Source organism: Alnus glutinosa, chromosome 11 (genome assembly GCF_958979055.1).
Source record: "Alnus glutinosa chromosome 11, dhAlnGlut1.1, whole genome shotgun sequence".
NCBI lineage: Eukaryota > Viridiplantae > Streptophyta > Magnoliopsida > Fagales > Betulaceae > Alnus > Alnus glutinosa.
In genome coordinates, this window is record NC_084896.1 from 5,046,495 (window position 1) to 5,060,646 (window position 14,152).

At 33.6% G+C, this 14,152-nt stretch overlaps 1 protein-coding gene across 1 annotated transcript; it reads left to right on the top strand.

Moving 5' to 3' along the window:
• Positions 1-6,063: 6,063 nt before the first annotated feature.
• On the top strand, positions 6,064-7,452 carry LOC133882021 (acetylserotonin O-methyltransferase-like). The gene is made up of 2 exons (XM_062321103.1): positions 6,064-6,883; positions 6,992-7,452. Exons 1-2 carry the CDS (start codon positions 6,116-6,118, stop codon positions 7,286-7,288), a joined length of 1,065 nt encoding a protein of 354 aa, XP_062177087.1. The 5' UTR covers positions 6,064-6,115; the 3' UTR covers positions 7,289-7,452.
• Positions 7,453-14,152: the final 6,700 nt, after the last annotated feature.

The window sequence follows — 14,152 nt, forward strand, 5'->3', positions numbered from 1 at the left end:
CAACTTGGCCTAGAACGTACCCAGCTTAAATATTGGCTTTCGCCGCTGGGTTACAACGTACTTGCGCGCTACAAGTTTTTTTAAGTCTTCTACTGGCAATCGATATAGCTAGCACATATTTAGTTTGGATGTACTATTTATTTGATTGTATCAGAAAATTCAATAAATTGGGATTTTCTTGTTGGGGAATATACGCAGGTGATCATTTCAGGGCAAACACGTGACCATGCATGAGCTTCGAGAGGGATAGGATGTGCTACAAGTTTGTTGAGGGTTACGAAAAAGAGGGTGTATATGTTACTTGGCGTTTTACTTGCCATTTTTACTGCTCCACTACAGATCATGTTACACATCATTCAAATTGTACACTATAAAAAACTGGAAATATATTTAGTAACGTGCAAAATTTTTCACGTTACTAAAGTATTTAGTAACATGCAAATTTTGCACATTATTAATTTAGTAACGTAGAAAATTTTGAACGTTACTAAATAGTAATGTGCAAAAGTTTGCACGTCATTAAATATTGTCAATATATATTTTTTTAAATAATATAATTTTATATATTTAATGACGTATAAACTTTTGCATGTTACAAATTTAATTACATTCAAAATTTTCTACGTTAATCAATTAGTAACGTGCAAAATTTACTACATTACTAAATATTTTAAATTATATAATACAAAAATTATATAATTTTAAATATTTAGTAACGTGTTAAATTATAAAAAATAATATAATTCTAAATATTTCGTAACCCCCCCCCCCCCCCCCCAAGGCTAACCATGAGTTTTTTTTTTTTGGAAGATGAGATTTTTTATTTTTTAATTTTATATATATATATATATATATATATATATATATATATATATATTGGTTCTTTTTCATAATTTATTGTTTTCTTCTTTCTTTTTTTTTTTTTTTAATTTAATAAAAGACTGGTTTTACTTTTTTCTTTTTCGTTTTTTAATTTTCATTTTCTTTTTCGTTTTTCAGTTTTTTTTTTAAGATAACTTTTTACTTTTTTTTTTGTTTTTTTTTTCGAAAAATTAGAATTTTTTTTTTTAATTTTCAGTTAATTTTCGGTTTTTTTTTTTAAAAAAAAAAAAAAAAATTCTTTCTTTCTCTTTTTTTTTTCTTTTTTTTTTTAAAAAAAAAAATTAATAGAAAACTAGTTTTTCTTTTTTCTTTTTTCTTTTTCGAAAAAAAAAATCGTTATTTAATTTTTTTTTTTTGTTTTACTTTAATGTTTTTAATTTGTTTTTTAAAAATAAATGTTTTAGTTTCTTTTTATTTTTTTATTTTTTATTTTTTTCGAAAAATTGGTTTTTTCGATTGGAGTAATACACTAGGATTGATTGGATGATTCTATCAATCCTATGATCATGTCACGATCAATCGCACATTAGATCAAACTGATAACTACGTCGAGTTTGATTGATCGGATGTTCGTGTCACAATAGATCGAATCGATGCACTAGGATGAATTAGATATTTGATCAAACTTTCACTTGTGTCAAGTTTAATCGATCATTTGATTGTATCACGATCGATTAAGCATCCAATTGTAGGGGTTTATGTAACGGGTGGAGGAAGAAAAAATAAATAAATAAATGAAAGAATTAGTGACATTTTACATTTGACACATCACTAATTAATGACAGATATTCTATCGATCCTATGATCATGTCATGATCGATTGGACTAGTACGTATTATGATCAATCACACGTTAGATCGAACATTCACTATGTCAAGTTCGATTGATCGAACTCTATCACGATCGATCAGACTAATTAATGCACTATGATCGATTGGATGGTCTATCAATCTTATTGATCTATCACGATTGATCGGATGATCTATCGATTCTATGGATCGATCACGATCGATTGGATGATCTATTGATCCTATTGATCTATCACGACCGATCGGATGATCTATCGATCTATCAAGATCGATTGGATGATCTATTGATCCTATTGATCGATCACGATCGATCGGATGATCTATCGATCCTATTGATCCATCACAATCGATCGAATGATCTATCGATCCTATTCAAAGAGGAACTCAACACCCATGGCTCCCTATGTTATGCACAAACGAGTTTGTCTCGCTGTCTGGTGAGATATGGAGAACACAGCATGGTTGCTTTCTTTATGCTAAATAGCAGCCCACTGGTGATGGCATCATTGCATCGTCTCAGTGCCCGTGTTCTAGCCAATGAGAGTACTTCACCATTTGATGTGGCTCATGGTGAAGATGCATGGAGCTTTTTAGCAGCCAATCCTGCTCATAGTCATCTCTCTCGAATACTCTGCGTAGTTTTATCTTTCTATTAGCCTACATGCTTGTTTTATCTTTTTGGGTAGAAAACGAAGACGTTTCTCCTTGCAGAATCAAAGACGCTGCTCTTTGATTAGTTACACTTAGTCTTCCGCTACGTTAGTTAGTATCAGAGTAGGCTTTTATCCTGACCATGGCCAATCAGCGCAACGATGACGATCCCCTTAAAGGCACCGCTCATGACAATGAGGTTGTTTCAAGAGCTGAATTCCAAGTGTTCCAACAGACGATGCAACATGAGATGTGACAGATGCGAGAAATGATGGAATGCATGTACTTGGGTCCCATTCGTAGTCACATGGACAATCTTGTTCATAATGATGATGGGATCCGAGTGAGGCATACTCATCACCAACGACTTGCACCCATAAACTGAGCACCAGTCTACGAAGATCTTAGTGACGATGATGTAAGTTGCGTTCAGCCTATTTCCAACCATATTTATGAATCTCCAAATAGGAAATTCGTATATGAAGAGAATGTTAGTTACAGTGAAAAAGTGGAGTTGCCATCAGAAAAAACAATATGTGCAACCACAACCATTGGTTCCAACTATTGTGCAAGTAGAAGAATATCCACTACAAGCGCAACTCATCACGATCACCACAGAAATAAATAACAATGGCGATTCCTTTGAAGAAGACAATAAAGTTGAAGATAACATCAAGAAAAAAATATTATGAGAAATTATTATGGAAGGAGACGAAAAGGAAAAGTCATGTCTTAGCACTATCTATGTAGATTTCTCCAAGTATCTTTCTCCAAAAGAGCCGCACGCTATATATTTACGTAGATTTATCTAAGTATCTTTCTCCAAAAGAGCCTCGTGTGACTTGTCACAAAGAAAACTCAAGGACGAAGTTTTTTCAAGTGGGGGTGTCTGATGTAGGATGTAATTTACTAATATTTTCGGTGAAAACGAAAAATAAAAAAGATGTCCAAAATGATACTGAAGCAGCACCGTTTAATTAAAATCTTACCTGTTCGTAGACAATGGAAGTACAAAAGGAAAGACTTGATCGTTAAGCCAAGACTTTATTTTCTTTCCTTACTAGGATTAGATTTGCTAGTAGCTTTATTTCTTTCCTTTTAGAATTAGGACTTTATTTTCTTTCCTTACTAGGATTAGATTTGTTTTATTTATTTCTTTTCCTTATTAGGATTAGATTTACTTTTACTAATAGAATAAGGTTATACTATTGTTACTAGAAGTCTAGAATAAGGTTTACTATTACTATTAGGATTAGGATTACTTTCTTTACAAGTATTTCTCTTCGATAAATAAGCTTACTTATTATGTAAAACTTAAATCAATTGAATTGTTATAAAATCAGAGAATTCTCTCTCAAATACTCTGCAGAGTTTTATCTTTCTATTAGCCTGCGGGCTTTTTTATCTTTTTGAGTAGAAGACGAAGACGTTTTTCATTGCAGAATCAAAGACGCTGCTATTTGATTAGTTACCCTTAGTCTTCCGCTACATTAATCCTGATTCTTGTACTAACCACATGAAATTGTAGTTTAATGCACATACATAATAGTACATGCATGACAACTAACAAAGGTACAACCCCATTGGCCATTGATGGTAGTATAGTACTCTCTGTAACTTTGTCCTCTTTGTTAAAAAACATGCCAATTGAGCTAGCAATAGCTTTGTCTGATTTTAGATTTTTCTTAAATTTAAGAAACCAAGGTACTTTTTAGTGTCCTAATCAAATAAACTCAATAATGACTTCTTTTTTCTTTTCCATATAACATTTAAATATTCTTTCAAATAAATACTTATAGAAAGAGAGAGGAAAAATAAATCTTTTTTTTTTTTCTTTTTTTAATTAAAACAATGGATAGGGAAGCAGTACTATTTAACGTACGTAACACTTTTGTTTCCTTTGAGTTTTCCTTATTTTAGGAAATACTGAATGAATATATTGCAATGGTATTTTTAGGAGTTTTCCCTGTACTTAGAGAAGCAAATGGGATTTAAAGAGTCTATTGTTAATGGTGTGGATGCTGCATTTCTAAGAGAGTTGGGTCATAGACGTAATAACATGAATCTCTGATTATAAAGAATATCTGATCATGTGGGTTTTTATGATTAACCATTGAATCTGTTTTTCTACATGTAGGTCCTGAATATTAATCCAATGGTTGATCTTAAAAAATGTTATTAAAGTTGTACAAAAGTTATACAAAAACATTACTATTTAAGAAAAATAAAGAAAAAATAATAGGTACCTACGCGCCCTCGGACCATGCACTTTAATTTGATTGGGAGAAATTAATCTATGCAGATATATAGTTCAACTTGAAAACGTAATTGGTGCTAAATTGATAATTACCTCCCAACGGACACTTTGACTAGGACAAATCCAGATATATAGTTCGTTGTGAATGCGAGTGAAACCTCATTCAGTCATTAGTAACTTTTGATAGTTGGCCGATTGATTCATTGAAGATGTATATATGGGTACGTTAGGTCATAATTAAGGGAGATATTCATTTGCGTGTTCAACTTGAATTGTGTTAAAATTTTGAATTGTTATGGCAAAATGAAGATGAAGATATTCATTCAAAAAAAAAAAAAAAAAATTTGAAGATGAAGACAATTGCATCTCTAGCTCCCCAACTCTTCAACGGATCTTATCAAAAAAAAAAAATAAAAAAAATTTGAAGATGAAGACAATTGCATCTCTAGCTCCCCAACTCTTCAACGGATCTTATCAAAAATAAAAAATAAAAAAAATTTGAAGATGAAGACAATTGCATCTCTAGCTCCCCAACTCTTCAACGGATCTTATCAAAAAAAAAAAAAACTCTTCAACGGATAGCATTAATTTCAACTTGTACTGTTACACATATTATATTCAATTTCAGCAAATTGATGGTCAGTGCCGTAATAATAAGACTTGAGACGTGGAGACACGTAAGAAATTAAGTTTTTACAGTGCTCGAGCAAGAGAATTTAGACATGCACGAAAGATGGTCATTAATTATTGCATTCCTCACGTGATCGATCGAATCACAAATTCAAACAAATGGTGCACAAGTCCAGTTTCAGCGGCTGCACCAATGCCAAGGCCCAATATATAGTACTAGCTGGATTTTTTTCTAAAAGTTTGACTTCCAAGATCTCTCTCTCTCTCTCTCTCTCAGACTGCTTAACAAGAAAATGAAAACCAAGTAATTCACATATCACACTGAAGCGAGGAGAAACTTCTAGTGACGAAATGTATACGCAAACTCTTAAAAACTTGTAGCAAAAAAGTTGTAAATATTCAGCGGTGAAAGCCAAGCCCCAGGTTGTAGAGTACGTACAGAACCTAAAAAGGCCACCTGATTCAGGCTACCAGTTGTATTGGCCTTTTAAGCTGTTTTCAAATAGATAGAATCATTTTATGGCCTAAATAAAATTCCACTTAAAATCGAGTTTGAACCATACATCTAGATTTCTAGTTGTTGTTTTGTTTGAATAGATCGATGGAGCTCCAGAGGCACCGGGCCCCATCAAATTATGAGCACGTGGCAAACGCGAAACACGAACACGATCAACACCCGAACTTGTCGCCCATGCATTAGTTGTCTGTAATACACAGTAAGCAACAACGTAGAGTCGACTTTGAGGACCAGTCTTAATTTCCTGATAGTCATAGAATAATTAACAATCTTGCGACAACAATATTTCTTTCTTCTATATATATGTAGATTGCTCAACCTGAGATGTATTACCTCTTACAGCAGAAATAGATTGCTATAGAGAGAGATATGGAAGAAACGCAAAGAGAGACAAACTGGTGTGACGAAGATGATCAACAAGCTGAAGCGAGTATCTGGAAATACATCTTCGGATTCACAGAAATGTCTGTAGTCAAGTGTGCCATTGAGCTTGGGATAGCTGATGCCATTGAAAGCCATGGCAGCCCGATGACGCTATCTGAGTTGTCATCAGCTCTAACATGCGCTCCGTCCCCCCTCTACCGCATAATGAGGTTTCTAATGCACCGCGGAATATTCAAAGAGGAACTCAACACCCATGGCTCCCCATGTTATGCACAAACGAGTTTGTCTCGCCGTCTGGTGAGATATGGAGAACACAGCATGGCTGCTTTCTTTATGCTAAATAGCAGCCCACTGGTGATGGCATCATTGCATCGTCTCAGTGCCCGTGTTCTAGCCAATGAGAGTACTTCACCATTTGAGGTGGCTCATGGTGAAGATGCATGGAGCTTTTTAGCAGCCAATCCTGCTCATAGTCATCTCGTCAATGAAGCAATGGCTTCTGACGCCAGGGTGGCCGTGCCTGCAATAATTCACGGTTGTCCGGAGGTGTTTGATGGGCTTGGCAGTTTGGTGGATGTGGGTGGGGGCAATGGAACAACTTTGCACATGTTGGTGCAGGCATTCCCATGGCTTCAAGGCATCAACTTTGATCTTCCTCATGTTGTCTCTGAAGCCCTGGAATTCCACGGAGTTGAACATGTTGGGGGTGACATGTTTGAAAGTGTTCCAAAGGCTGATGCGGCTTTCTTAATGGTAAGTACGGTCCCACACCGACTGAAACTAAACGAATTGAAAGACCTCTTTATATATACATATTAGTTTATTTTGCTTGAATATATAAATCACCTCTGTGAATTGCAGTGGATTCTGCATGATTGGGGAGACGACGAGTGCATCCAAATCCTTAAGAACTGCAGAAAAGCAATTTCAGAAAACAAAGGAAAGGTAATAATTGTTGAGGCTGTGATTGAAGAAGCGAAAATGGACAAGCTAAGTGATGCGAGGTTGGCGCTAGACATGGCGATGATGGCTCATACAAATGCGGGCAAAGAAAGGACCTTCAAGGAGTGGGAATTTCTTCTTATGAAGGCTGGATTTACAAGATACACCGTCAAATCTATTCGTGCTGTGCAATCTGTTATTGAGGCATTTCCCTAAGTTATATATGTACAACTTAAAGGAACGATGTATTATTTTTCTTTTTGTAATAATGGCAACTACGTACGTATTACAAGGAGGGCCAGCTCAATTAAGATGTTTGGTTGCCTAGAAAATAAAAACATATTTGGTTTGGTTAAATTAATGCCTTGAGAAAATGATCATATGGGTTTTCTTTGTTCATAACCATGACTTCAAATGTCAACTACAGTTTATAGTTATTTTGGACGTACTAGCCTTTTTAGGTTTGGGAAAGGATTCCCTGCGTCGGATCCATCCTGGGCCTTCGTCCTAATCTTCTAGTCTTTACATGTAAATTCCATGGGCTGTGTGACTTGCGTCGGCCCAATTACTAACATACTCATTATGCTCTCAACTCTGAAGACGTGTATTTTGGTATTAATGTGAGATTTTAAATAGTGAGTTACAATTTGATTACGTAAAAAAAAAAAAATTAAATAAAAAACGAAACGAAAAAATAAATGAAAATTATTATTATTTAAAAAAAAAACAAAAAAGAAAAAATAAAAAACAGTTTTAAGTTTTTTTGGTATAAATTTTTGTTATTTTATATTTTTTTAATAATTTTTTTAATTTTTATTTGGGGGACATTGACATTTTTTGGTAGTTTAGGGGGAGACATTAATACAATTGGTAGTTTGGGGAGTACATTGACAATGAGGTGATAGTTTGAGGGAGTTGGGTGTACTTTTCCCCCCAAAAAAATTGACTTTAGTTTGTGACACATGCTTGTGTACCGTGTCCTGCTAGAGGTGAATAATGTAGTATTCTGTAATGGAATCGTTGTAAAGCAATGTATCCTGTAGAATAAATTTACACATTTTGTATGATAAAGTTGATGTGGAAATTTTTTCTTTTCTTTTCTTTTTTTTGAAAAAAAAAAATCTAATTTCCCCTCTCCATCTGATTTGTCCTGATTTTTTTTTTTTTTTTTTTTTTTTTATAAAAAATGAAAAAATATTTCATGTCAGCTTTGTTATACAAAGTATATACATTTGTTGTGCAGTGAATATTACTTATCGTTGTATGCTTGCGTTGGCTTCCTAAGCCTGCCAAAATCTTGGATTATTATCCTTCTTCATAAGCCTCCACGTTTTTCAGGCCACTACAAGGTAAGAGTGTACATGAGAATGCAGATACAATTCTTTATAATATTTGCAGTAGCATTTGCAAACTAAGAATATCACTTTTAGATATCCATATCTACATCCGCATCCACGTCATGTTTTCACTAACCACATAATCGCGGTTATTATGGTTTATATTTGTCTTCCAAAACCCGATGCTTTTATACCATTGAAGGAAATTGAATGAAATAGAATATTAGAGAATATGTGGAAGGATCTTCCTCTTAGGGTGAAACAAAATGGCGGTTCTATCAGAACGAAAAATTGGGTGCGATTTATCTGGTAGGGCCGGCTCTTCCACTAGGCAACTTAGGCGGTGGCCTAAGACCCCCAAAAGTAGTATTGATGCTCTATAGATATGAAAAAATTAAGACCGGTTTGTTAAAAAAATAAAAATAAAAAAGCTCAATTATATTGCACAATGATTTTGCAAAAGAAAGGGAAAAAAAATGCGTTAACTCTCCTTTGAGAGACTCTAAATCTCATGGAAAAATCAAACGTAAGGCCCAGAAACACAAGGAAAGAAAAAAAGGCATTAACTCTCCTTTGAGAGGATCCTTGATGTAAGACGGAATTTATTAATATTTTCAGTGAAAACGAAAATAAAAAAGATGTTCAAAATAATACTGAAGCAGCACTGTTCGATTAGAAGCTTACCTGCTCGCAGACAATGGAAGTACAAAATGAAAGACTTGATCGTTAAGCCAAGACTTTATTTTCTTTGTTTACTAGGACTAAATTTGCTAGTAGCTTTATATCTTTCTTTTTATGATTAAGACTTTATTTTCTTTCCTTACTAGGATTAGATTTGTTTTATTTATTTCTTTTCCTTATTAGGATTAGATTTACTTTAATTACTAGAATAAGGTTTACTATTACTATTAGGATTAGGATTACTTTCTCAACAAGTATTTCTCTTCTATAAATAAGCTTGCTTATTATGTAAAACTTAAATAAATTGAATTGTTATAAAATCAGAGAATTCTCTCTCAAATACTTTGCGGAGTTTTATCTTTCTATTAGCCTACGGGCTTGTTTTATCTTTCTATTAGCCTACGGGCTTGTTTTATCTTTTTGGATAGAAAACGAAGACGCTTCTCATTGCAGAATCAAAGACGCTACTCTTTGATTAGTTACCCTTAGTCTTCTGCTACGTTAATTGGTATTTGAGCAGGCTTTTATCCTGATCATGGCCAATCAGCACAACGGTGACGATCCCCTTAACGACACCGCTCATGACAGAGAGGTTGTTTTAAGAGCCGAATTCCAAGTGTTCCGACAGACGATGCAACAGGAGATGCGACAGATGCGAGAGATGATGGAACACATGTACATGGGTCCTATTCGTAATCACATGGACAATCTTGTTCATAATGACGATGGGATCCAAGTGAGGTATACTCGTCACCAACGACTTGTACCCATAAATCGAGCATCGGTCTACGAAGATCTTAGTGAAGACGATATAAGTTGTGTTCAACCTGTTTCTAACCATATTTATGAATCTCCAAATTGGAAATTCGTATATGAAGAAAATGTTAGTTACAGTGAAAAAGTAGAGTTGCCATCAGAGAAACAATATGTGCAACCACAACCATTGATTCCAACTATTGTGCAAGTAGAAGAATATCCACCACAAGCGCAGCTCATCACGATCACCACAGAAATAAATAATAATGGCGATTCCTTTGAAGAAGACAATAAAGTTGAAGGTAACATCAAGAAAAAAATATTATGAGAAATTATTATGGAATGAGACAAAAAGGAAAAGTCATGTTTAGCACTATTTTATGTAGATTTCTTCAAGTATCTTTCTCCAAAAGAGCCTCGTGTGACTTGTCACAAAGAAAACTCGAGGACGAAGTTTTTTCAAGTGGGAGTATTTGATGTAGGACGGAATTTACTAATATTTTCGGTGAAAACGAAAATAGAAAAGGTGTCCAAAAATGATACTGAAGCAACACCATTTGATTAGAAGCTTACCTGTTCGTAGACAATGAAAGTACAAAAGGAAATACTTGATCGTTAAGCCAAGACTTTATTTTCTTTCCTTACTAGGATTAGATTTACTAGTAGCTTTATTTCTTTCCTTTTAGAATTAGGACTTTATTTTCTTTCTTTACTAGGATTAGATTTGTTTTATTTATTTCTTTTCCTTATTAGGATTAGATTTACTTTTACTAATAGAATAAGGTTATACTATTGTTACTAGAAGTCTAGAATAAGGTTTACTATTACTATTAGGATTAGGATTAGGATTACTTTCTCTACAAGTATTTATCTTCTATAAACAGACTTGCTTATTATGTAAAACTTAAATCAATTGAATTGTTATAAAATCAGAGAATTCTCTCTTAAATACTCTGCAGAGTTTTATCTTTCTATTAGCTTGCGAGCTTGTTTTATCTTTTTGAGTAGAAGACGAAAACGATTTTCCTTGCAGAATCAAAGACGCTGCTATTTGATTAGTTATCCTTAGTCTTCCACTACATTAATCCTGATTCTTGTACTAACCACATGAAATTGTAGTTTAATGCACGTACATTATAGTACATGCATGACAACTAACAAAGGTACAACCCCATTAATAGTAGTGTAGTACTCTCTGTAACTTTGTCCTCTTTGTTAAAAAACATGCCAATTGAGCTAGCAATAGCTTTGTTTGTTTTTAGATTTTTCTTAATCAAATAAACTCAATAATGGCTTCTTTCTTTTTATCCATATAACATTTAAATATTCTTTCAAATAAATACTTATAGAAAGAGAGAGGAAAGATAAATCTTTTTTTTTTTTTTTTAAGTAAAACAATGGATAGGGAAGCAATAGTATTTAAGGTAACACTTTTAGTTCCTTTGGGTTTTCCTTATTTTAGGAAATACCGAATGAATATATTGCAATGGTATTTTTAGGAGTTTTCCCTGTATTTAGGAAAGCGAATGGGATTTAAAGAGTCTATTGCTAATGGTGTGGATGCCGCATTTCTAAGAGAGTTCGGTCATAGACGTAATAACATGAATCTCTTATTATAAAGAATCTCTGATCATGTGGGTTTTTATGATCAACCATTGAATTTGTTTTTCTACATGTAGGTCCTGAATTGAATATCAATCCAATAGTTGATCTTAAAAAATGTCGTTAAAGTTGTACAAAAATTATACAAAATACATTACTATTTAAGAAAAAGAAAGAAAAAACAATAGGTACCTACGCGCCCTAGGACCACGCACTTTAATTTGATTGGGAGAAATTAATCTATGCAGATATATAGTTCAACTTGAAAACGTAATTGGTGATAAATTGATAATTACCTCCCAACGGACACTTTGACTAGGACAAATCCAGATATATAGTTCGTTGTGAATGCGAGTCATGAAACCTCATTCAGTCATTAGTAACTTTTGATGGTTGGTCGATTGATTCATTGAAGATGTATGGGTACGTTAGGTCATAATTAAGTGAGACATTCATTTGCGTGTTCAACTTGAATTGTGTTAAAATTTTGAATTGTTATGGCAAAATGAAGATGAAGATATTCATTCAAAAAAAAAATTTTGAAGATGAAGATAATTGCATCTCTAGCTCCTCAACTCTTCGACGGATAGCATTAATTTCAACTTGTACTGTTACACTTATTATATTCAATTTCAGCAAATTGATGGTCGATCGATCGGTGCGGTAATAATAAGACTTGAGACGTGGAGACACGTAAGAAATTAAGTTTTTACAGTGCTCGAGCAAAACAATTTAGGCATGCACGAAAGATGGTCATTAATTATTGCATTCCTCACGTGAACGATCGAATCACAAATTCAAACAAATGGTGCACAAATTCAGTTTATCGTAAATAAAAGGCATGTATGTCACGTGAACATTACCAAATAATTCATAAATTGTTTTGAGTAGGGGCAGATCGAGGAGAGGGGTATCATGTATATATGTCGAATTCTTTTTTAGAATTGTATAGAATGGTGACACGTGATATGAACTCATACTTTTTAGTGACTAAACCAGTCTTTTAAGTACTGAACCGGTCTTTTAAATAAAATTAAATCGGCTTATTTAATCTCTCTCTATTAATGATACAATCAGTCTCTCTCTTAATTAATGATACAAATATGACTCTTTTGTGGAAAAAAATATGACTCTTTTATATTTTTGGTTGAAATCTAAATATGTTTCCATTTTGTTTGTGAAATTTTTGGTTAAGCAATTCTTCATTTGAATGTATATGAGATTTTTTTTTTCTTTTTTTCATTCATTTGCTTTTTCGAATGTGAAAAATTAAACCATAATACTTTCAGATTTTTTTATTATAGCAAGAAACAGATAGAGACTTATAATTTTAAATATAGAAGGTATCAGAAAAAGTACTGAAGAAGAAAAAAATTTTTGTTATCATTTTTATTAATAACTAAATAGCAGTTACTTGCATTATAAATGCCAATTACTGTTTCTCTTTTTACTATGTGAGACTATCTTCATTTAATACTCTTTAACACATTCCTTTTAAAATATTTCTAAAACACAAAATGAATATATATACTTACTAATTTTGAAAATGCTTTAACAGAATCTAACTCTTTATATAACTATAAAACGTACGGATCGAGATACATATTTTTTTGTTGGACTCTAACACGAGATAGAAACATCAAATAATTATAATCATATTAGAAAGAAAGAATGATTAATTTTTTCACATGCTTTGATATGATAGCTTTCGTTGATTTTTGTACTGCACAGTATATGAACCAATTAAATTGATTATTGAATGCTTGTGCTTCAACTTCAACGGTTTTACTGTCCAACTATTACACTTATTCTTTAATTGCAGCTCTAGCTCTTCAACTCTTCAACGGATGGCATTGCAACTTGAAGTTTTACACTTATTCAACTTCAGCAAATTGATGGTAGGTGCCGACCGTACGTAATAAGAGTTAAGACGTGGAGAGTCGTAAGAAAGTTTTTACACTGCTCGAGCAGAAGAATTTAAGCATGCACGAAAGATGCATGGTCATCTATTATTGCATGCCTCACGTGAATATATCACAAATTCAAACAAATGGTGCACAAGTCCAGTTTCAGCGGCTGCACCAATGCCAAGGCCCAATATATAGTACTAGCTGGATTTTTTTCTAAAAGTTTGACTTCCAAGATCTCTCTCTCTCTCTCTCTCTCTCTCTCTCAGACTGCTTAACAAGAAAATGAAAACCAAGTAATTCACATATCACACTGAAGCGAGGAGAAACTTCTAGTGACGAAATGTATACGCAAACTCTTAAAAACTTGTAGCAAAAAAGTTGTAAATATTCAGCGGTGAAAGCCAAGCCCCAGGTTGTAGAGTACGTACAGAACCTAAAAAGGCCACCTGATTCAGGCTACCAGTTGTATTGGCCTTTTAAGCTGTCTTCAAATAGATAGAATCATTTTATGGCCTAAATAAAATTCCACTTAAAATCAAGTTTGATTGTTTGAACCATACATCTAGATTTCTAGTTGTTGTTTTGTTTGAATAGATCGATGGAGCTCCAGAGGCACCGGGCCCCATCAAATTATGAGCACGTGGCAAACGCGAAACACGAACACGATCAACACCCGAACTTGTCGCCCATGCATTAGTTGTCTGTAATACACGGTAAGCAACAACGTAGAGTCGACTTTGAGGACCAGTCTTAATTTCCTGATAGTCATAGAATAATTAACAATCTTGCGACAA

What these genes read in the sequence shown, in the direction of transcription:
- LOC133882021 (XM_062321103.1), top strand. Translation starts at nt 6,116, where the DNA reads ATGGAAGAAACGCAAAGAGAGACAAACTGGTGTGACGAAGATGATCAA. An exon ending in CTGATGCGGCTTTCTTAATG is followed by an intron (nt 6,884 to 6,991) that starts GTAAGTACGGTC and finishes TGTGAATTGCAG; the next exon opens with TGGATTCTGCATGATTGGGG.